Below are 20,356 nucleotides of genomic sequence, written 5' to 3'. Positions count from 1 at the left end.
ATGGTGATGGTGATAATGGTGATGGTGGTGATGGTGATGATGGTGATGATGATGGTGGTGATGGTGATAATGGTGATGGTGATAATGGTGATGATGGTAGTGGTGGTGGTGATGGTGATAATGGTGGTGGTGGTGGTGGAGGTGGTGATAATGGTGGAGGTGGAGGTGGTGGTGGTGGTGGTGGTGATGATGGTGGTGATGGTGATAATGGTGATGGTGATAATGGTGATGATGGTAGTGGTGGTGGTGGTGGTGGAGGTGGTGATAATGGTGGAGGTGGAGGTGGTGGTGGTGGTGGTGGTGGTGGTGGTGGTGATAATGGTGGAGGTGGAGGTGGAGGTGGAGATGGTGGTGGAGGTGATGGTGCTGGAGGTGATGGTGGAGGTGGTGGTGGTGGTGGTGGTGGTGGTGGAGAGTGGTCATGGTGGTGGTGATGGTGGTGGTAAGGGTGACGATGGCAATGGGCTCTAAGTCAGCTGGCCTGGGACCCAAAGGTGAGGAGGTGGAGCCTGATGTGACCCTCAGTCTGTCTGCATTTTCTAACCCAAGAATCGACCAGCTTCCTCTAAAGGGCCAATAGAAAGTGTGCATAGCATACTTTGTAGGCCATTGGGTCTGTCACCGCAGAGGGGGCAGCTGGGCCTTGGCAGCACATGGCCACCGTGGGGCGTGCACCGGCACCGGCACATGCCGAGCTGAACAGGACCCTTCTCCCCCAAGCAGACCGTCAGGGCCGGTCCCTGCACAGAGCTCCTGTACAGCACTTGGTTCTCCTAACGCGTGAACCCTCAGATGGTCTTCCTGGTTATCTGCCTGGCTGTAGGCTTCCCATGGGGCTGTTCGCAGTCTGCATGTCATCTTCAAACGATGGAGATTTATAGAACGTATTGTAATTACTGCTTTGAGTGTGATTCATTTAAAAAAAATAGTAGTGGAAACCATAGGCCTTGGGGTTATACCGAGCAGGTTTTCACCCCAGTTGAAAGACCATCGACGAGATTTGTTAGCACGGGACTTGCTCTCAGAGCCTCAGTTTTATAACAGGAGTTCTATAAAATGGGGGGTGATGGTTCCTGCCTGGCTCCTCTTTCACGGAAGGGCGTGGACGCACCTCTCCAGCATCTGTCCTCACCCAAGGCCCCTTGTGCAGAGGCAGGGTTGTGTGTTAAGTGGATGGGGGTATGACTGAAGAAAATCTCCGTTTTGGGGTGGCTTCGCCTGACCCTGATTTGGCTCTTCCTCCCCTCTCCCACAGGTGAACCTGTACTCTGACCCACCCCGGCCCAGCCACAGTGTCCACATGGGGACAGTGTCCCAGGGCACCAAGGTCTTGTCCTTCACCATTCCCCAGCCCCGCACAGCAGAGTGGCAGCCGGGCACTGCAGAGGTTCCTCAGGCCACTGAGGTCTCAGGTGAGCGTGAGAGAGGAACTGGGCGCCTGCTCTCACGGGACACAGTTACCTTTGGATGGCACTGGCTTCAGGTCGGGGTGAGTTGGGCTGAGCTCCCTCTGTGGCCCTTGGACTTACAGAAGCAAAACTGAGCTGTGAGAAGTGCCCCATTCAGAGCCAGAGCAGCCTGCTCGAGATCAGGCTCTGCTCAGCAGCAGGGCATCTTGGGTAAATTGCAAAGAGCAGGATCACCTGCTGCCTCCTGTGGCCAGGCCCTGAGCCACGCCCTGGATACCCCTATCAGTCAGTCCCACGCCATCTACCTGAGAGGTCTGCCCCACTGCCAGGGAAGGAGGCCAACGCTCAGAGAGGCTGAAGGTCACCCAGCCACCAGGTGGTAGGACCAGGACCTAAACCCGCAGCCTCTGAGCCCAGCCAGAGCTCTTGATCACACCATTGAGGTGGCTCAGGTTGGTGGAGGGAGAGTAAGGGCGTTGGCCTCCTTCTTCCCAGGTGCGTGATCCCAGGCAGATGTAGACCTTGCTCTCACCTGTAGCTGGGGTAGTGCTATGCCCTGCCTGCGCTTCAGGGTGATGTGAGGATCTGCTGAGAGGACTGAGCTCTGACTTGATGGTGGAGCTGGTGGTTTGGAGGATGGCATTGTCTTTCAGCCCCTGAGGGACTGCTCTTGACTCCAGCCTCCACTGGGTGTATGTTCTAGGGTGGCAGTCAGAGCAAGGAGAACTGAGCCCCTCCTCACCCAGCAACGCTGCCACCCCAGGCCGGCTTCCCGAGAACCAAGACATGGCCAAGCACCAACCCTCAGCGGAGCGAACCCAGGCCTTGGCGTCTCAGGCCAGCCAGTTCCTGGCCAAGGTAAGTACAATCCTAGCTTTTCCTGCCCAGAAGAGGCCAGCATGCCCATCCCCCTGCCCCAGGACTGGCATGAACTCAGCCCCTGGGGAGCATGAGCCCCCTCCCCTGGTTTTAGGGACCACATGGCTCCATCCACCTCCATGTACCCAGAGCTAGAGTTCAACCTCTTGCTTTTGGGCTTTTTGAATTTCATCTGGTCCTTCCAGATGTGATCGCCAGTGGCCCCTCATCTGCTCCTGGGGAGACTGCCAGCTCTTTGGGGATTCTGGCAGAGTAATGGAACCTTCTCTTGAAGATAAACTGCCTCACTTTCTCAGTCCATTTCATTAGCAAAATCAATTCTCAGCTACCTCTCACAGGGCCTTTAGACTTTCATCAAGCAGTCCCAAGGCACAGTGAATCGTTTGCAGCCTCTTTAAAAATTTTTTTTTTAATTTTAATAAATCATTTTATTGGGGGCTTGTACATTGCAGCCTATTTTTATGCACACACTTGGTCTTCTCCCCGAAGTTCTTTAGAGCCTCTTCCGAAGATGCGTGCATTATAACCACATTCTGGAGACAGAACGAGGAAGCTGGGGTGAAGGGGAAGTAAAGGCAGAAAAAAATTCAATGAACTCAGGATGACACCAGTAAACAATAGGTCTGCGTGGGCCCTGCCCACTTGACCAGCACTTTGAGCTCCCTAGCAGTCAGTCGTCGCAAAAGGAGATACAGTAGTGACACGTATCACCATGTCCATAAAGCGAACTAAATCCCCCAGAGAAACACCGCCATATTTTAAATAGCAGCTTCATGGAAGTTCAGTGCATAGGGATCTCAGGGTCCAAAAGGCATACTACCCCTTCGGTCCCTCTTTCTTGATCGTGGTGTGATTCACTGCTTCTGCGATGGTTCATTTTAAATCTAGCCTGATGGCAAAACTCACCAATCCTCATGTCAGAGTCCCCCACACCCTATTTGTAAGGACCCACCCCACGTGGTTCAGATACCTTGTGTACATTAATAGCAAGCTTTCCGTTCCCTGTGGTGGGTCACAAACATCTCAGATTTGCATCAACCTATCCAGTCACTTGGAGCCTTGGTGGTGTGGCAGTTCAAAACCACAAGCCACTCTGCTGGAGAAAGACAGGGCTTTCTACTCCAGTCAAGAGTTACAGTCTTGGAATCTCACAGGGCCAGTTCCACCCTGTCCTACAGGGTTGCTGTGAGTCAGAATTGCCTCCAGGCCAGTGAGTTTGGCCTGGCTTTTATCTGGCCATCTGGTAGACATTTCAAAGACCAGCTAGAAGAGCCATCTCAGGTAATTCCCTGTGCCACAGTGTTGAAAATGATACTTTGTGTTAAGGAAAGTCTATTACTCATGTGGCTACTGCAAACATTTGAATGACGAGTGTAACTCACACCATGTTTAAGTGATGACATATCATTCTGTTTTGAGTTAACAGCCGAGGACTTAACCTGAGGCGCCTCCCCCAAAAAATGAAATAACAAACTCACCGCCTTCGAGTCAATTCTGACTCACAGCGACCCGATAGGACGAGGTAGAACTGCCCTTCTGGGTTTCTGAGATGACTCTTTCCCGGAGTAGAAAGTTTCATCCATCTATCTGCTGTGGAGCGGCTGGTGGTCTTGACCTGCAGACCTCGCTGGTAGCAGCCCAACACGCAACCACGATGCCCTTAGGGCTCTGCACTGGGCCACCGGTACCCCTTGGTATGTTATGTAAGGTACTGCGTTACATATTATGTTATACATACATGGGCAACATCTATATCATTGCTATCCTAAATATACTATATAACATACGGTAGCCTTCTACAGAATATGTCTGCTATAGATCATTACATTACACCATTGTGCTATTTAATGTCATATGGCAGTATAAATAGTAGGGTTTTTATAATTTAAAAATGTTCTTTAAAACTAACACCAAGCCAAAGGTGTATTCAGTGAAGAACTGTCCTCTCCCCCCGCCCTTCTCACCTCCCACCCACCCACCCCAGTCCCTCAGCCCTTTAAGGAGCTCCCAGCGCCACAGTGGTGTGAACATTGGTGAAATAGGCTGGATTCACACCCATCTGTCTGCCCTCATCCCCCAGCCACCCGGCTTCCCTCCTGGTTTCTTGTGTGTTTTCTGAGAAAGAGCACCATGTGCATATCTGTACAGGTCTCACTCCGTAAAGATGGTGTTCAGAGGTAGCATTCGACGCACTGTTTGGCTGCGTGCTTTGGGATGAGAGAGCAGGTCTTAGAGATGTTGCCGCATGAGGCTGCACAGACCTGTCTCCCCAAGTCCTGGGAAGGGCTGCGTGCTCCTCCACACACCACTAGGCCTTTCCCCGCTCCCTCCACCTGGGCTGCTGGGTGGGGCTTGGCTCAGGTCCAAAGGGCACCCGTGAGTGTTCTGGACTGCCCACACCTTCCTGGGGGCTTCACTGTGAAGATGCAGCCATGGGACACCCTAGGAGCACAGGGCTTCCTGGGGCTCCTCTGGGATGGACAGCCAGCCCCACCTGGGCTGGGCCCAGCTCGCCACGTGGCTGGTGTGGATAGGCGTCTGCGGGGCCCACTACCCCTAGTCCAGATCAATGACAACATCCCTGCTCCTTCCCACGCCCAGGTGGAGTCCTTCGAAGGTTTGCTGCGTACGGGACTGCTCACACCGCAGGACCAGCTCAAGGTAATGGCCAGCCCACGGGGATGACCGCGGAGCTGAAACTCCGTTTGCTGCAAGACCAGAGAATCCCAGACTTGGCTTCTCTTAAAACAATGAGCCCCAGCTTGGCTCTCCATCATAACGCTCCCCCCTAGCACAGGAACTGCCTCTAGTTGAGCCCGGTGCTGTGTGCCAGGCCCCATGGACAGCCTTTGCTGCCCAGGATTTCACTCATCCTCTGTGTTAGTCTGGGTGGGCTAGAGAAGCAAATTCATAGACACTCACGTGTATAAGAAAGAACTTTATATCCAAGAGCAATTGTATATTAAGAAAGCACCCCAGACCAGACCAGATCAAGTCCATAAGTCTGATATTACACCATATGTCTGATACCAGTCTGTAAGTCCCTCTTCAGACTCATGCAACACATGCAATGACACCGAATGCAGGAAGATCACAGGCCAGTGGGTAGAAGGTCTTGTGGATCCAGTGGCGGTGGAAACATATCAGTACTAGCGTGAATCTCCACGTGGCTCCTTCAGCTCCAGGGCTCTAGTGTAGCTCCAGGTGTCCTGTCAACAGGAATGTCTCACAGGGAGTGTATCTGTGTCCCGCCTCCAGTGAGCTATTTATCTCTTTAGCACCTCCAAATGAGGTCATCAAGCTGTGACCTGAGTGACAGGCTAAACTCCACCCCTTCACTCATAAGTCTCAAGTTGACAACAGAGTATGTAACTACCACATCATTGCATGGATCCAACAGAGCAATGACATCATCGCCTCCACAGATTCAGATGGAGCCCAGGCCCAGAGAGGGTCTGAAGGCTCGCCCTCTAGCAGGTGGCAGGGCCTGGCTCCCAAACCCAGGGTCTCAGACACAGCTTCCCGTCACTGAGCCTGCCTCCCAGCAGCCATAAGGTCATTTCTCTTGCCCAATCTCCAAAAACGTGGGAAGTCGGAACCATGAAAGGAGGAGGAAGCCCTACCTTATCATTAGTGGCCTATCTCCTTTAGGGCTTTGGTCTGGATGCTTTTAGATAACTGTATGTGGTTTAGGACCCCTGCAGGCGGAGTGAGTATGTGTCAGGCTGCCGATGACAAGGTCAGCCATTGGCAACCACTAGCCCCAACACAGGAGGAAGACCAGGCTCGCTCTGTTTTCATAAGCAGCAGCAGTCTCGGAAACTCACAGGAAGTGCTACCAGGTCCTACAGGGTCCCTGGAGTCGGCATCGACCCGATGACCTAGAGTTGGGTTTGATTTGGGGTATTTGGATTTGTTCCTTTATACTCAGATAGGAGTCCCTGGGTAGTGCAAATGACTGATGCGCTCAATGCTAACTGAAAGGTTGCTAGTTCACACTCACGCTCAGGCCGTTCACAAGAAAGGCTATCTACTTGCCCAAACAGCCCTTGCACGTGGGTGCTGTGGGCGAGGGGGGGGGGGGAAAGGGGGACACCACAGCAGCTGAGCTTGCCTTCCTCAATGGCTGTGTATGGCGTGAGTTCCTGCTGCATCGCTCTGGTCTGGTCAAGGAGCAGATGTGACTCAGCGTGGGCCGGCAGGGGCCTGAAGGGAGGGAGTGTTCGACTGGGGAGTGGCGGACCTGGGAGTAGCAGCCCTCCCCCCCCACCCCCACCCCCACCCCCCGCCGGAAATGGGTGTGCCCACAGGCCCCACAGGAAGCAGGTGGGTGGGGAGCCCACTGACTCACAACACACCAAGTCGGTGGAGGGGGGCAGGGCTGAGAGAGGGTCTGGAGGGGCAGGTGGAGCATCGCCGGCACACCTGTTTTGCAAACGAACATTCCCTATGTGGCTTTTCCTCTGTCATTAGAGTCATCCCTTGCCTTTTCCCACACACAGATGTGTGCTGTCTGTCCTAACACAGCAAGGGAGTCTGCTGCACTTTAAGTTGCCAAAAAACAAAACGGAACCCCGCCCCCGAGTCCATTCCAGTGCACAGCGACCCTACAGGACAGGGTGCATCTGCTCCTCCGGGGTTTCCAAGGCTGTATGTTTTCACAGGAACAGACAGCCTCCTTTTCCTCCGGAGAAGCGGCTGGTGGATTCAAACTACTGGCGCTGTGGCTAGCAGCTCCATGCATAACCTACCAGGGCTCCTCGGGACAGCGAGAGGTTCTTAGAAAGTAAACCCACTCATCTTCTTCCTCTCTTTGCTACTCCCCGGTGTCCAGGGGGCTTGTGAGCTGCTGGAAGAGCAAGCTTGACTGAAGACTGGGTCCTAGGTTGGCCGTGGCCTTGGTCTGTCCTCTACAGATGGCAATGGGGATGATCGCCCCACCCATAATTTTAGCCAAGTCTTAGCTAGTATCACATTGACCGTGGGGGGCAGGCACAACGGTTGGGACCCAAAACCCCCAGGCCTGGGTTCAGCTCTTGTCTCTCTTTGTTACCTTCCCAACTTAGAAACCTCTCTGTGCCTCAGTTTCCTCCCCTCTCAGTGCTGATGGTAAATGACCCCTCTCACTAGGATTGTGATACAGGGTCAGAGGAGGAAGGAGAAGTGCCTTAGCCAGAGACTCCCTGCGCTGTAAATGTTAGTGACCATTCCAACTGGGGGTAGACATCAGTCACAGACAGTCTGTAAGAACTGGGGAGAAGGGTCCCTCACTGCCCACAGCCCACAGTCTTGCAGGCCAAGAGTGAGGATCCAGCCCTAGTCTTTTTGGGGACAGGGCGGCAGAAGGTTTGACTTGGAACTATGTTGGAACATTGGTTTCTACAGAGGTCTACACTGGAAGGGCTGGTGCCCAGGCTCTAGGCCAGACCTTGGGTGTGTGGGTCTGATGGTGGGGGGAGACCCAGGTAAGTCTGCAGGGGCAGCATGGGGGAGCCTTTGCACTCATGGCCTCTGGCCTACTCTGCTCTCAGGGCTTCCAGTGGCTGAAGGCTGCCCACTCGGCCCTAGAGGAAGAGTACCTAGAGGCCTGCAGGGACCAGCATCTGACTCTGCAGCCGGCCAGCTCCGAGGGGGCATCTGAGAAGTTTGATCCTGGCAGGTATGTGCTGGGGATGGGGGCCCAGGAGATTGATGGGGCATCTTGCCGGATACTGGGTTACCAGGAGGGCACAGAGAAATCCAATCCCAAATAGCAACAGATCTGAGTGGTGGGTGACTGGGACCCGGAGATCTGTGTGTCTTTGAGCACCCTGTAGTGAGCAGGACAATGGAGGGGGGTGTCTTACTCCAGACCCCCACGGGAGACCTCTTTATTCCAAGTCCTGGAGAAAATGCAGCGACCCCAGGATCCCGGTGTGTGTCCATGTGCAGGGAGCTGGAGGCGGAGATATTCCAGCTGGGAATTCGCCTGGAAGAGTTCAAGGAGCACATGGAGCAGGGGCTGCCAGAGCCTGAGCGAGCGGGGTCAGACTCCATTCCTGACAGCCCTGCGATCTTGCCTCTCCTCGGCCAGCCCTCTCCCACCAAACACGCCCCAAGGCCGACCATCCACATCCAGACCCCCTACCCTGAGGTATTGTTCAGCCCACCATGTTCGTGTCATTGTCTCTCCATGTATTCGTCACCAATCCATTTAATTAAATATAATGGAATAGTGCGGTAGGTGTTGGGCTGTGAACCACAAGGTGAGCAGTTGAAAACCAGCACGCTCTCTGAGGGAGAAGGATGAGGCTTTCCAGTCCTATGAAGAGGAACACTCTCACAAATCCACAGGGCCTGTTCTAAGTTCTGGCCTGTCCTCCAGAGTTGCTTCACAATGGACTCAGTGGCAGTGAGTGGGCGATACCGTCCAGGACCTCCTTAATCAACACAGTACTTACTCATTTTCAAGACGAGAAGGCCTAGTTCCAGTGGTGTTCTCACCAAAAACAAACTCACTGCTGTTGAGTTGGCTCTGATGCCTGGCGCTCCTGGAGGGCAGGGTACAGCGGCCCCCGCGGGTTTCCATGACATCACTGCTCATGGGAGTAGAGGGCCCCCGGTTTCTCCAGGGGGTGGGGTGCCAGGCTGGCTGACTAGAGGAACAAATCCAACGGCACTCACATATGTGTAACGCAGGGCTTTCTATCAAGACGTAATTGTGTACCAGGAAATCATGCCAGCCTGGTCCAGATCAAGCTGGACTCAGTCAGATGCTGGTCCATACGTCCCTCTTCAGGCTCACGCAGCACGTTGCAATGATGCAGAACGCAAGGAGAGCACAGGCCAATGTGTGCAGGGTCATGTGCATCCAATAGCAGGGGCTGCATCATAGGGCTTTGGCTACCGTCAGGGTCAGCCAGCAGGAAGGTGAAGGTCGAGGGAGAGAAAGAGAGATTCCCAGGGTCCTCCTTATGAGAAGGCCACGGCCACCAGGAGGTACCATCAGACTGCGGCCTGATTGACAGGCTAGGCTCCTCCCCCTGCACTTTTATATATGGAGTTGACATGACATTATGTAACTACCCCAAATGGGTGGTGGTTTCGAACTGCTGACCCTGCAGGCACCAGCCCAACACAGAGCCCACTAGGCTACCAGGGATCCCGCTAACGTAACAACAGTGCGGGGGCGAGTCCACCTGGTGGGAATCGGGTGGGAAACAGACAAAAAGGATGAGCTGTACTACGTCCTCAGGGGGCTCTCTGCCCCGATGGAGGGGGACCCGTTGCACAGCAATTTTGCTGAAAGAATGACAGGGCTCTGTGGGCGTGGACAGCAGGTACCAGGGCTGAGCTGTAGGCAACCGAGAAGCTTTCCCGGAGGACTGGGGAGGGTGGAGAAATAGCCAGCTGCAGAAGGAGGAATGCCACCGGGCAGCAGAAGCAGGCTGTGCCAAGGCCCTGTGGCTGGAGTGTGGAGAGCAAGGGCACAGTTGCCTGAGATGCGGCCGGAGAGGCGGGCAGCGCCCTGGTGATGAAGGGGTTGGTGGGTCACGTGAGGAGAGTGGGTGTAGACTGCTGGAGCTTTCCCACAGTAGAGGTTTGGCTTAGGAGAATGTGAAGGTAGACCAGTCAAGGAGAGGGCAGGGGAGGGCCAATGCAGAGATGTGCGGACTTGAGAGGGACCAAAAAGGTGGGTTTGACTGGCCTTAAGGTGACAAGGGGAGGGAAGGGATCTGAGGACGGCCTCCAGGCTTCCAGCTGGGAGAACCGATGGGTGATGGTACTATTTGCAAAGACGGGATGCACTAGCAAGGACCACACATGGGAGAAGCTCTGTGGAATGTTCTCCAGCCCACACCGACCCCGGAGAGAGAATTACCCTCTCACTATGCAGCGGAGCGAACTGGCAGTGGCAGGGGATCTCCATGTCCCTAACCTCCCCGCTTCCCCTGCTGCTGAGGACTGGAGCAGGGGGAAGGGCCTGGTGTGTTAGGAGGGGCAGGGAGCTAGGAGGGCGCTGAGCCTATGAACCCTCACAGACCAGGTCTTGGTGGCCCGCTGGTTTGGGGAAATGTTTCTTAGAATGTCCCTTGTCTGTGACGGTATGAAACGCCCCCTGCAGAATCTCACGCTCTCCGGTGGGAGTGAGGAGTCCAGAGACATGCTTCTGCCCCAAAGGTCGGGCCAGACATCAACTCTGTCACTTGCTCTGTGTGGCTTTAAGCCAACCATTCTGCCTTGTGGAGCCTGTTTGCAGAAGGGGTGGTGAGAGCAGCACGGTGTCACAGTGGCTCTGTGTGTGGGAGTGTACACTGGCACACTGTAGGCACTCAGTCTATAGGAGCTGGCTCTGAAGGGCCTCGAGGCCGCTCCCCACCGAGTGACCACACACGGTGTGTGGAGGGTGGAAGGGTGAGTGGGTCCATTGAGTGCACGTTTCTCAGCACTGGACCACGAGCCTGGCAGGAGGGCGGTGCTTGTGCCCAAAGATGGTGTTGGGGTCTTTTCTGACCCTCTGCCCCTGCACCTTTCTGGTCCCCAGCCTGACACCAAGGACGCTGCTTCCTGCTCTTTGCACGAGAGCAGGGAGGTGGAGGGCAGACCCTGGGAGCTCCCAGCCCCACACAGGCATCAGGAACTGCAGGTGGAGCAAGAAGCCCAGGGCCTCCTGGAGCGGTGAGTGCCCCCGTCCCCCCACCCCACCTCCACCCCTCCGGCCCCGGGAGCAAGGCCATCTCCTTAGCTGGACTTCGTCTGCGCCTGCTGGGCAGAGGTCATGGCCCTGTGTGTGCTTGGCTGCAGGTGTATGGGCGTGAAGTCCCTGTCCGAAGCCCTGAGGGTGGAGGAGGACAAGGAGGAGCAGCTGCGTGACCTGGAGGTTGACCTGCCGACCCCAGCTCCAGAGAAAGGAGGGGCCACGAGGTGCACCCCCAGGAAGCTCTCTGAGCAGAGCGAGAGAAGTCACAGCATCCCCCTCAAGTACGTCAGCAAACCACCCTCCCCACGTGGCTTTGAAGCCCCGGGTGGCCATGTGTCTGATGGGTAGTGAGGGTCTCAGTGAGCTTGGCCGTGGGCAGTGCTCACACCGTGGATGGCGGCTGCGATGACTTGATGGTTTCAGTTGGACCGGCTGGTGCTACATAGCATCACCTCCTTTTCCGTCTCAGTCTATTGCCCCAAGGAGAAGGTCTCTATTGCGGCTGTAAAGCCTCTCTTCATGTGCCTTTCCAAAGAGAGAGGAAGGAAGAGGTCTAGCTTCTAGAATGTGACACCGTTGGGTCCGTGTTTCTTGTATTTGCTTGCCTATCACCTTTTTAAAATTGCAGTCAGCACGCACATATTAAAAATGAGCCCTTGGCCGTTTCTGCGGCATCTCCTTACAGGTACGAAGAGACCTGGAATGGTCAAGGGCTCATTCTATATCTACGCACACCCTGGCGGCGGCGTGGGTAATAGGGTGGGCTGCTAACCACAAGACCAGCAGTTCAAAACCACCTGCCGCTCTGCGGGAGAAAGATGAGGCTTTCTACTCCTGTAGAGTTACAGTCTCAGAAACCCATGGGGGCAGTTCCACCCTGTCCAATAGGGTGGCAAGGAATCAAGTGGGATCGACGGCAGGGAGTTATACAAACATTCAAGGGCATGAATTCCTTTCCCCATGTTGTACGAACTTCATGACTATCCACCTTCTAAACTTGGCCATCATCCTGGATAGAGACTCAGTGTCACAGGCGGTTCATTTCCTGCTGTCCTTTGGGTGGTGGTAGACAGAGCAGAGTGGTTTTCCACCGGCCACCTGTGCACACGTGTCTCCTGACCTTGTGTGCAGTCCCCTCTTTGTGACAGCACCCGTTCCCCTACCCGCCCACCCCCACCCCAGACCCCCTGTTACCACCTGTCCTTCTTCCCTGCCCCTGCCCCCTTCTGAGAGTTGATTTGGTCCAAAGCTGCCCTTTGGATATCTCCTTCCTTCAAGTCTTGTACAAGGGGCTTCAAATAATCATGGAAAAATGGAATTCAAAGATAAAGGAATTCTTCTATGAACCTTTGAAGCCCCTCGTTGTTACAAAGGACGTTCCATTTGTAACGTGCGTTGCCCATCTGTTCATAAGAGAATACCAAGCACTTTATGGAGATGGACGTTTGTGGAGCTGGCTGGAATAGGGAAGATGACATACACATTCCAGAGATGGGACCTGAACTCATTGTTCTCACGGTGCTTGGCCTGCTGGGTGGGTTTTCTTAGCTCCACCTCACAGAGCTAGGGGAAAGTGAGGCTCAGAGAGGGGAAGTGCCTTGCCCAAGGTCACCCAGCTAGAAGCTGTGGAGCCAGGATGGGCACCTGGCGTTTACGCTTGTTGGTGGTGTAGGTATGTGATTTAACAGGCTTGGGGTTGGCGGTGTAGTTGGAGGTATGTGATGGTGGTTGGATTTGATGGTGGTGTGGTTGTGTGTTTGATGGATGTGTGTTTGTCATGATTGTGTCCTGGGACGGGCTGACTTCAGAGTCCCGGGGACAGAGCTCCCTGGCCATGCTGGGGCTCAGAGCTGGCTCACTGCTTTTGTCCTGCCAGAGAGACCATGGAGCAGCGGGTGTCGGAGAAGCCTGCAGGCTTCCAGGTGTCCATGGCCAGAGACAGGTGCCCATCAGACCTGGGCAAGACTGAGACAGCCCCTCCACACCCCTCTGGAGGCACCAAGTCCACAGCGTCCCACCAGAGCAGTATTACTAGCTTGGCAGGCAGTGGCATTTCCGACCGCCTTCCGCAGAAGTCCTTCCGGCAGAACGGTGGGGCCCACGTGGAGGTAAGTCCACCTGGGGCAGGGGTGCTCAGGTTCAGCGCCTCAGGGCCATTGTGTGGATCATGTAGAGCTGTCTGCCTTCCCCCTGCACGCAACCCCCCTGGCTCCCCCTACCACCAATGCCTGCTGCTCGCATGCCTCACAGTCATACTCCAGCTCTTTATCTGGGTGTTTGGCTCAATGCCACCTCGCTGCTGTGGTCCCCACTCCATCCCCATCCCCCTGCCAGGAGCTCTTGCCCCTCTGAATGCTTGCCTCTCCCAGCTGTCTGCCACTCTCACTGGCTACCTCCTGACACTGTGTCCCCTTAACGCCAGGAGAGCAGGAAACTCAAACGGTTGTAGGGCTCACCAGCCACTGTGAAAAGGTGGCTGATGCCCCACATCCTCTCAGACCTGTGCACTGCACACCCTCTGGAGTTCACTTCTACTGGGATACCATGGGTCTCCATGCTCTGGTTTGCTGGGGGAGTTGTGTGTGTGTGATGGGTGTTGGTCTTGGTGGTGTCAGTGTCTGTGTGTGATGGGTGTTGGAGTTGGTGGTGTAAGGTTGTGTGTGATGGGTGTTGGCTTGGTGGTGTCAGTGTGAGTGTGTATGTGTGTAAGTGATGGTGGTTGGAAGCGGTGGGGTCGATGTGCATGTGTGATGGGTTTTATGTGCCCAGTACATCAGGGAGGCCATGTCTGCTATCCAAAAAGGCAGAGGAACCCCAGGTCCAAGTCAAGAGACCCTTGAGAACCAGACTGTTTTTTCCTCCTCCTGTCTCAGGATGTCTGCTACATCTACTCCTCCAGGGTCTTCACCCCTCACTCCTCAGGGGAGCAGGGCACCCCAGACACTGACTGAGCCTGAACCTGAGGATCCTCCCACCCTGGGCCTGGCTCACTGGGCTCCCAGCGAAGCGCCTCTGGGATGCAAGCCCAGGCCGGCGTCTCGAGGGCTCCCCAGTGTGACTGGGCACATGCCTCAGACTGAAAGGGACACTGTCTTTCAGGAGCCCTGGATGGCATCTCCGGAGACAGACAGTGGCTTTGTGGGCTCGGAAACCAGCAGAGTGTCACCCGTCACCCAGACTCCAGAGTACCGGCTCTCCCATATCAGGTACCCAGGGGAGCCCCTCTGTTGTCCCATCGGGTGTCCTCAGACCTGGGTGCTCTTGGAACCAGAGTCAGGGGTCCCCAGTCTGAACGTTCGTTCTGACTTCCCAGTGGTCTGAGGTGCTCTTTTCCTGGCAGACGGGAACAGAGGGCCGAGGGGGCTAGGGCCGTGTTCTTTGTCATTCCGTCAATGAGGGCCAAGGACAAGGGAAGGAGTGCGTGAATGGATCAGCATGACAGTGAGAGGAGAGACATGGACAAAGGGCATGCTTGGTGACTCTCTGAGCACCACCGTTGGCTGAGAGGGTTTGGGGACTCGACTCGGGGCACCGTGCAGAGCGGCCACTTCCAAAACCAGGTGCCAGCAAGAAAGTGCTAGAAATTCGATTTCTCTTAATATGAAAACAAAACCCAACCCACCTGAGCTGTATTGTTTCGTGAGCACGGGCTCGCAGATGTGCAACTCTGTATTCATAAAGAGGTGCACGTGTGAGGCCTGCAGCCTCAGGAATGTCCTGTTGCCAGCGCTGCCAGTCCCCAAGGCTGGAGCTCGCTGCCTTAGCAAGTGGAAGCTCTCTGTGTGACCTCAACGGGTCTCTCTCTCTAGGGTTCTCAGCACCCCAGGAACACCAGCCCAGCACTTCCCTACGTCTGCGCCCCAGGATGGAACCTCTCCTTCTAGGGCCAGGGGCCCTCTGGTGCTCAGAACAGCTGCTGAGCCCAGCATAGCCAGGAGCCGGACCCAGAAGCACCCCTCTGTTCCAGACAGCCATGTCCAGCAGGGAGCACCCAACTTTCACCTGGGACGGATGTTGGCTCTAGAGATGGGTGAGTGGACAAGTGGGATGGGCTAGAATCGGGAGTGTCCTGACCTCATAGAAATAAAGCAAAACAACTCCCCACAGAAAACCAGTCCTGCCCTTTGGGATACTAGATGCACTGGTTAATTGCGGGCACATGTGAAGTTTCCCAAGCCAGCTCTTGTTGCATCAGCCCTGAGTCGGGGTGACCCCAGGCACAATGGGACTGGGCTGTGGGGGTCCACAGGGTTTTCAGGGCTCGTTGTTGGAAGTAGATTTCCAGGCCTTTCTTCCTAGTCTCTCATAGTCTATAAGCCCTACTGAGACCCATTCAGCATTATTGTCTCCTCCACTGAGGGGCTTGAGCTGTACTGGCCTCGGACTGAACCCAGGTCTCCCTCGGGGAAGGCAAAAGCCCTCTCACTCAGCCTGCGCTGCCGTCAGGACAAACAGTCACTCCCAGCATCGTGGGCCGTGCCAGTGAGCGGCTTCCTATGCTGGTGTGTGTGTTCACACCCACACATACCTAGGGACTTCAACCAGTTCATGGGAACATTCCATGATTGTTTCATTGCATTGTTCCCACAAACCTTCTGAAGCCCCCTTATGCATGTGGAAACACACACACGTGCAAAGGTGTGATCACCATTTCAGAGAGACACTGAAGCCCTGGGATGTCAGGGGAGCCAGCCCCTAGCAAATCATCACACGCTCAGCAGGTGCAATTGTACAGCAATAATAAATAAAGATTATAGTAAAGTCATAGAGAATAAGAGAGATAGGAGAGAGAGTAAAATAAAGGAGTCAGACACATTTCATAGTAGCATGCTCACCTTAGCCCCACTTGGTTATCCACATGGAGATGGGAGACAAGAGGGTAGGAGAGAGCAAGAGAGAGAGACCGCAGGAGAAGGGACTAGAGGAGAGGGGATAGGAGAGAGAGGACAGGGACCAGGGGAGAGTTAGCCATTAGTCATGCATTTTCAGGAGTTACATACGTCACAAGGTGGGTGGGAATCTCAGTAAAGTCCCTGGGCTCACAGGTGAGGAAACCTAATACCTGCATTGGAGGAAGACACAAGGGGGATGGGTGCCTCTGTGGGAGCAGATAGTCAAAGAATGTCTGCCTCTACAGGGAGACAGACCCAACCATGTGCTCACTTTAAGGCAGCATAGCTTTTGGGGGAGAATCTGCAGGAATGACATTTGTTAGTTTTCCATACTGGGACAGCCCCCAAATCACACAGAGAGGTGCAGGATGAGGCGGGGGGAGTCCAAGCCGCTAGCAGAACCCCTCTTGGAGCAGGGACTGTGTTGCAGACATGGCTTGGATGCTCTAATGGGCGGCTGCAGGAGGCGCTCATGAGCAGTGGATTTGGGGGCCCATCCTAGTGCCCCAAGTCCCTCCGCAGTAAGGCACATCTCCTGGCTGCAAGGCCAAAGGGCCCCTCACTGACCTCATCAAAAATGTCCCTCGTGATCTCTTGTGATCCCCTGAGTGTGACCCCCAAGGGCCCTCTCTGTGGTAACCTCGCTCTGGTCTCCGCCTGTCTGCCCCCAGCACCTTCGCAGGAGCTCAAGGGACCCAAGCGGGATTCTGAGCATTTTCTTCCCAAGAGGGAACCCAGCCCACCCCCCACCCTGGCGCCTGCAGCTGCCCCTCTGACCCACCCGCCAACAGAGACCCCCAGCCTGCTCCTCAGTCGGATGGGGCGAGAGTAAGTGGACTCCTCGGGGAGGCGGGCTGGAGGCATATTTGGGCAGGCAGTGATGCATCTGAGAGGAGAGGTTTGGGCTGTGGGTGGGGCCTGTGGGACTTGGCAGCTGGTTGATGCTTGGGAATCTTCCGGGGGCGAGAGGGGTGAAATAGAAGAGTCTGGAAGGACTCTGATTTCCGGCTGGCCTGTCTGCGGGACGTGGATGGCATGTGCAGGGACGAGGGGTTAGGAAGTGGGCTGGCTTCGCAGGGGAAGATGAAGCTTATGTGCCAGCTAACCGTGACTCCAGCGTGGCGTCAGGAGGACTAAGCTCCGGATACAGAGAGACAGGGGGTGTTCCCAGCCCCTAGTCTCACAAACCAACCTTTCTGAGTCCTTCCCTCTGTGCACCCCGAGAGTGCATGCAGCACAGGTGCACCCAGCTCGGTCTTCCAGGGGTTAACTCGTGGCAGGTATCCTTTCTTAGCGAACTCGCCCTCACAGTTGGCCTCAGAAACCCCAACACTGTCTCCCTGGGGATTGCCAGGGGAACCAGCATGCCAGGGCAGAGCCTGAGCGGCGTGGCCCCTACCCCTGCATGCTCCTCTGAGATGTCTGCTGCAAGCAGCTCTGGGAGACACTGTCCGCAATCCAGAGACCACCAGGCAAGAGCTCACCCTGAAGACAGCCTCCACCTGCACCCTCGCCTGGAGCAGAGCTGGCCCCCAAGTAGCTGCAGGGCTGGCCCCTGCCTAGAGGACGGCCTCGCGGGGCCTGGGGTGCTGTGTGTGTGTGTGTGTGTGTGTGTGTGTGGTGGCAGGAGGGGGGATGCTGGGAGGAGTTGCAGGCACGCAGGGCCAGCAGTGAGAGACTCGGGGCCTGAAGAAAGGGAAGTGCAATGCAGACAGACGGTTGCAGGTAAGAGGCCAAGTGGGGCTTGACTATGTTCCACAGATGACAGGGATGACAGGCCTGCCCCCTCCGACCTGCTCCTGGGTGCTCAGCCCTTGCAGTCCTGGCAAGGGTGGGGAGCACCCTGCTCTCTCCTGGACTTCCTTCATGCCTGGCCCTCTCCTCTGCTCCCTCTTGAAGCCTGGCACCCAGCTCAGTAACTTTCCCGAGTTCCTAGGAGATGCCAGGCCCGGGGGCAACAGGGTAGGGAGACTTCCTCCTTGCCAGTCAGAGGGGCAGAGAGCTACTCTGAGAAACCAAGGGAGGGTCCCCCAGGAGGAGGCTGAGCCAGGGTGGTGGGGATTTCGGCGGGTAGAGGACAGAGGAGGAAGGCAGCCTAGGACCCATGGCAGGTCAGCTCAAACATGGAAGCAAGCCGTGGCCTTGCCCTGGACCCTGGCCTACCATAGCTGTGAGGTCCTGCGTGTTGGGATCTGTCTGTTATTCAGGGGGAGGCACCATCCTACTCCACAAATGGGCAGCGATGAGCTCAGAGGGAGTGGCCAAGGCTCCAGCTGCACGAGGGATGCGGGGCGAGTTCTGGGACCTTCAGACACGGTTGGGCCTGCTGCCTGGCCCAGGCTGCACTCGGACAGTTCCATTCCTCGTGTCTGTCTCCCCCACCCCAGCCAGGCCATCCAGGAGCTGCAAGAGGAGGTGTCCAGACTCCGCCTGCAGCTGGAGGACAGCCTGCACCGTCCGGCCCGCCCAGCCTCCGCCTCCAACCGCCCCGCCCGGGCCCGGGCCCGGCCAGCAGATTCCTCGGTCACCTGGGGCTCCCACTCGGGCAGGTGTGTGCCCCTACATTCCTTGGTGGCAGTGATGGCCAACAGACTTGGTCAGCCTCCGACCCTCCCAGACCAGTGGGCTCGCCTTGCCACTCACTCACCCACTCACTTCATGCCCACTCTTTCTGCCGCGTAATGTTCGCTGCCCGCTGGATCGCCAAGGCATTTTTATTGGAATAGAAAACCTCAGAGTGGCTGGTGGGTTTGAACCCATGACCCCATGGTGAGCAGCCCAGTGTGTAACCCGCTGCACCACCAGGGTCTTAGTAGAGCACAGTATAATGGGTGTTCTCGGAGCCAGCTAAGAGCTAGAGCAACTCACTCAGACGCCTTTCCCTTGACCTTGCTGAATCATAAAGCAGCTCCTGTGGATGAAGGATTTTCTGGGGGAAAGGATCGCAGGAGGGTTTTATAATCATGGTCTCATCAATCCTCTCAGCAACCTCTATGGTTCTGAAGCCCATTTAACAGAGGGGGACACTGAAGGTCACAGAGGCCCAGAGCCATTTTCGGAGAGCCCGGCTCCTTTGTCTCTGACCTTGTCTTCTGGGCTCTCCTCCCCATCCCCCAGCCCCATTACAGGTGTTTCTCCAGGCTGCCCTCCTCACTGGGCATCTTGCAGGGCTGCCCTACGACCGGGACCCAGGTAACATGGTCTGCTCTCCTTTGTCAGTAAATCCACAGAGAGGTTGTCTGCGGAGCCTGGGGCTGCAGAGCAAGCGGCTCTCAGAGGACGACGGCGAGCCAGGTCCTCCTCGGTGCCTCGGGAGGTGCCCCCGCTGTCCCTGAGTAAGTGACCGCTTCCTGGAGGCCACAGTCTGGGTCTGTTCGCTCAGTGGTCAGGACCTGCAGCATCTTCTTCAGAGGAACCTTGGAAGAAGGTCTTCTATGTGTATGTCATGGTTTCAAACACTGGCCACCATGAACTGCATGTCTCTTGTCTGCCAGCCAGTTGTCTGCTGAGGGCTCTGCATAGCAATGTGCTTGATCTCCCTGCCAGGTGGGCCTGCCATGCACGTGGTGAGGATGAGGGAGCTGAAAGAGGATGCTCTCAGGTCCTGCCGGCTGTGCCAGGGTGCAGGCCGGGCTCTGCCCCTACTTGGCCTTCTGGTCTTGGCTAGCTGTACCTGCTCTGAGTGGCAGCAGCAGCATCCCCACGGGGTTGCCATGAAAGGACATGGCAGCACGCATCTAGTGTCCAGACCGATGCTCAGCTCTGAGCCAGTGTTTTTCTGGTATTCAGTCCTTGGTATCCACCCCGGTGTCCCCCTGAGCTGTTTCCCCCACTCCCACCCTGCCTCTGTGTTCAGTCCCCGCTCTCTCCCCTCCAGCCTCCGAATCTGAGTCCACCTCCCCCCGCCTCTCCTCTGAGAAGAAGAGGACCTCCCAGGAAAATCCTAGAGCAGTTGGGGACAGAATGAGAGCAGGGGCCACCACCGGGCGGCCAGACCAGGCCACCTTCCGCGGCCACTACACAGGTAGGCTGGGAGCAGGCATTGGAGGAGAGGGTCCTATCCCTTGGGTGGGCTCTTTTGTCATGAGCAAGCATTTCCACCTACCCAGCGGGTCGTCCAGAAAGTGGCTTTCCTTCATGCTCTGTAGTATGAAGCACGCAAGGGAGTGTTGCCCCGTGGATCGCACGTGTTTGCTGATTCCTTCCACGCATGGTCCCTGAACCCCCTCCTCCCCGGTGCAGTTTTCTGGGGGGAAGCCTCTGGCAGCTGCTTCACAGTTAGGGCCCCACTCAGCTCTCCCAGCGAGCCTAGGACCGGCACTGTGATCACCCACCTTCTGCAGCCACTCAGGACACAGGGGTGGGGGAATCCCTGAGGGTGTATTGGTCCCACTGGCCTCAAGCCCAAGCCTTCACAGCGGCTCATCGTGTCCCATGTCTTCCTGGCTTCCCTTTGCGGTCGAGCCCAGCATGAAGGCTGCTGCAGGTTGAGAGAT

General features: G+C 56.0%; 1 protein-coding gene across 3 annotated transcripts in view; it reads left to right on the top strand.

Annotated features, from left to right (window-relative positions):
- Nucleotides 1-20,356, top strand: part of AKNA (AT-hook transcription factor) — a 53,696-nt gene that overhangs the window by 26,752 nt on the left and 6,588 nt on the right. For all 3 annotated transcript variants that reach the window (XM_075560366.1, XM_075560364.1, XM_075560365.1), the window contains exons 5-18: nucleotides 1,256-1,412; nucleotides 2,113-2,267; nucleotides 4,890-4,949; nucleotides 7,820-7,947; nucleotides 8,220-8,421; nucleotides 10,813-10,946; nucleotides 11,073-11,249; nucleotides 12,845-13,076; nucleotides 14,068-14,174; nucleotides 14,778-14,998; nucleotides 16,532-16,688; nucleotides 18,248-18,409; nucleotides 19,080-19,195; nucleotides 19,738-19,884. In XM_075560366.1, the coding sequence (XP_075416481.1) occupies nucleotides 1,256-1,412; nucleotides 2,113-2,267; nucleotides 4,890-4,949; nucleotides 7,820-7,947; nucleotides 8,220-8,421; nucleotides 10,813-10,946; nucleotides 11,073-11,249; nucleotides 12,845-13,076; nucleotides 14,068-14,174; nucleotides 14,778-14,998; nucleotides 16,532-16,688; nucleotides 18,248-18,409; nucleotides 19,080-19,195; nucleotides 19,738-19,884 (2,155 nt within the window). The remainder of the gene's footprint in view (nucleotides 1-1,255; nucleotides 1,413-2,112; nucleotides 2,268-4,889; nucleotides 4,950-7,819; nucleotides 7,948-8,219; nucleotides 8,422-10,812; nucleotides 10,947-11,072; nucleotides 11,250-12,844; nucleotides 13,077-14,067; nucleotides 14,175-14,777; nucleotides 14,999-16,531; nucleotides 16,689-18,247; nucleotides 18,410-19,079; nucleotides 19,196-19,737; nucleotides 19,885-20,356) is intronic.

Source organism: Tenrec ecaudatus, chromosome 10, assembly GCF_050624435.1.
Source record: "Tenrec ecaudatus isolate mTenEca1 chromosome 10, mTenEca1.hap1, whole genome shotgun sequence".
NCBI lineage: Eukaryota > Metazoa > Chordata > Mammalia > Afrosoricida > Tenrecidae > Tenrec > Tenrec ecaudatus.
The sequence above is the reverse complement of the archived record's forward strand: the minus strand, read 5'-3'. Positions and strand labels throughout refer to the sequence as shown.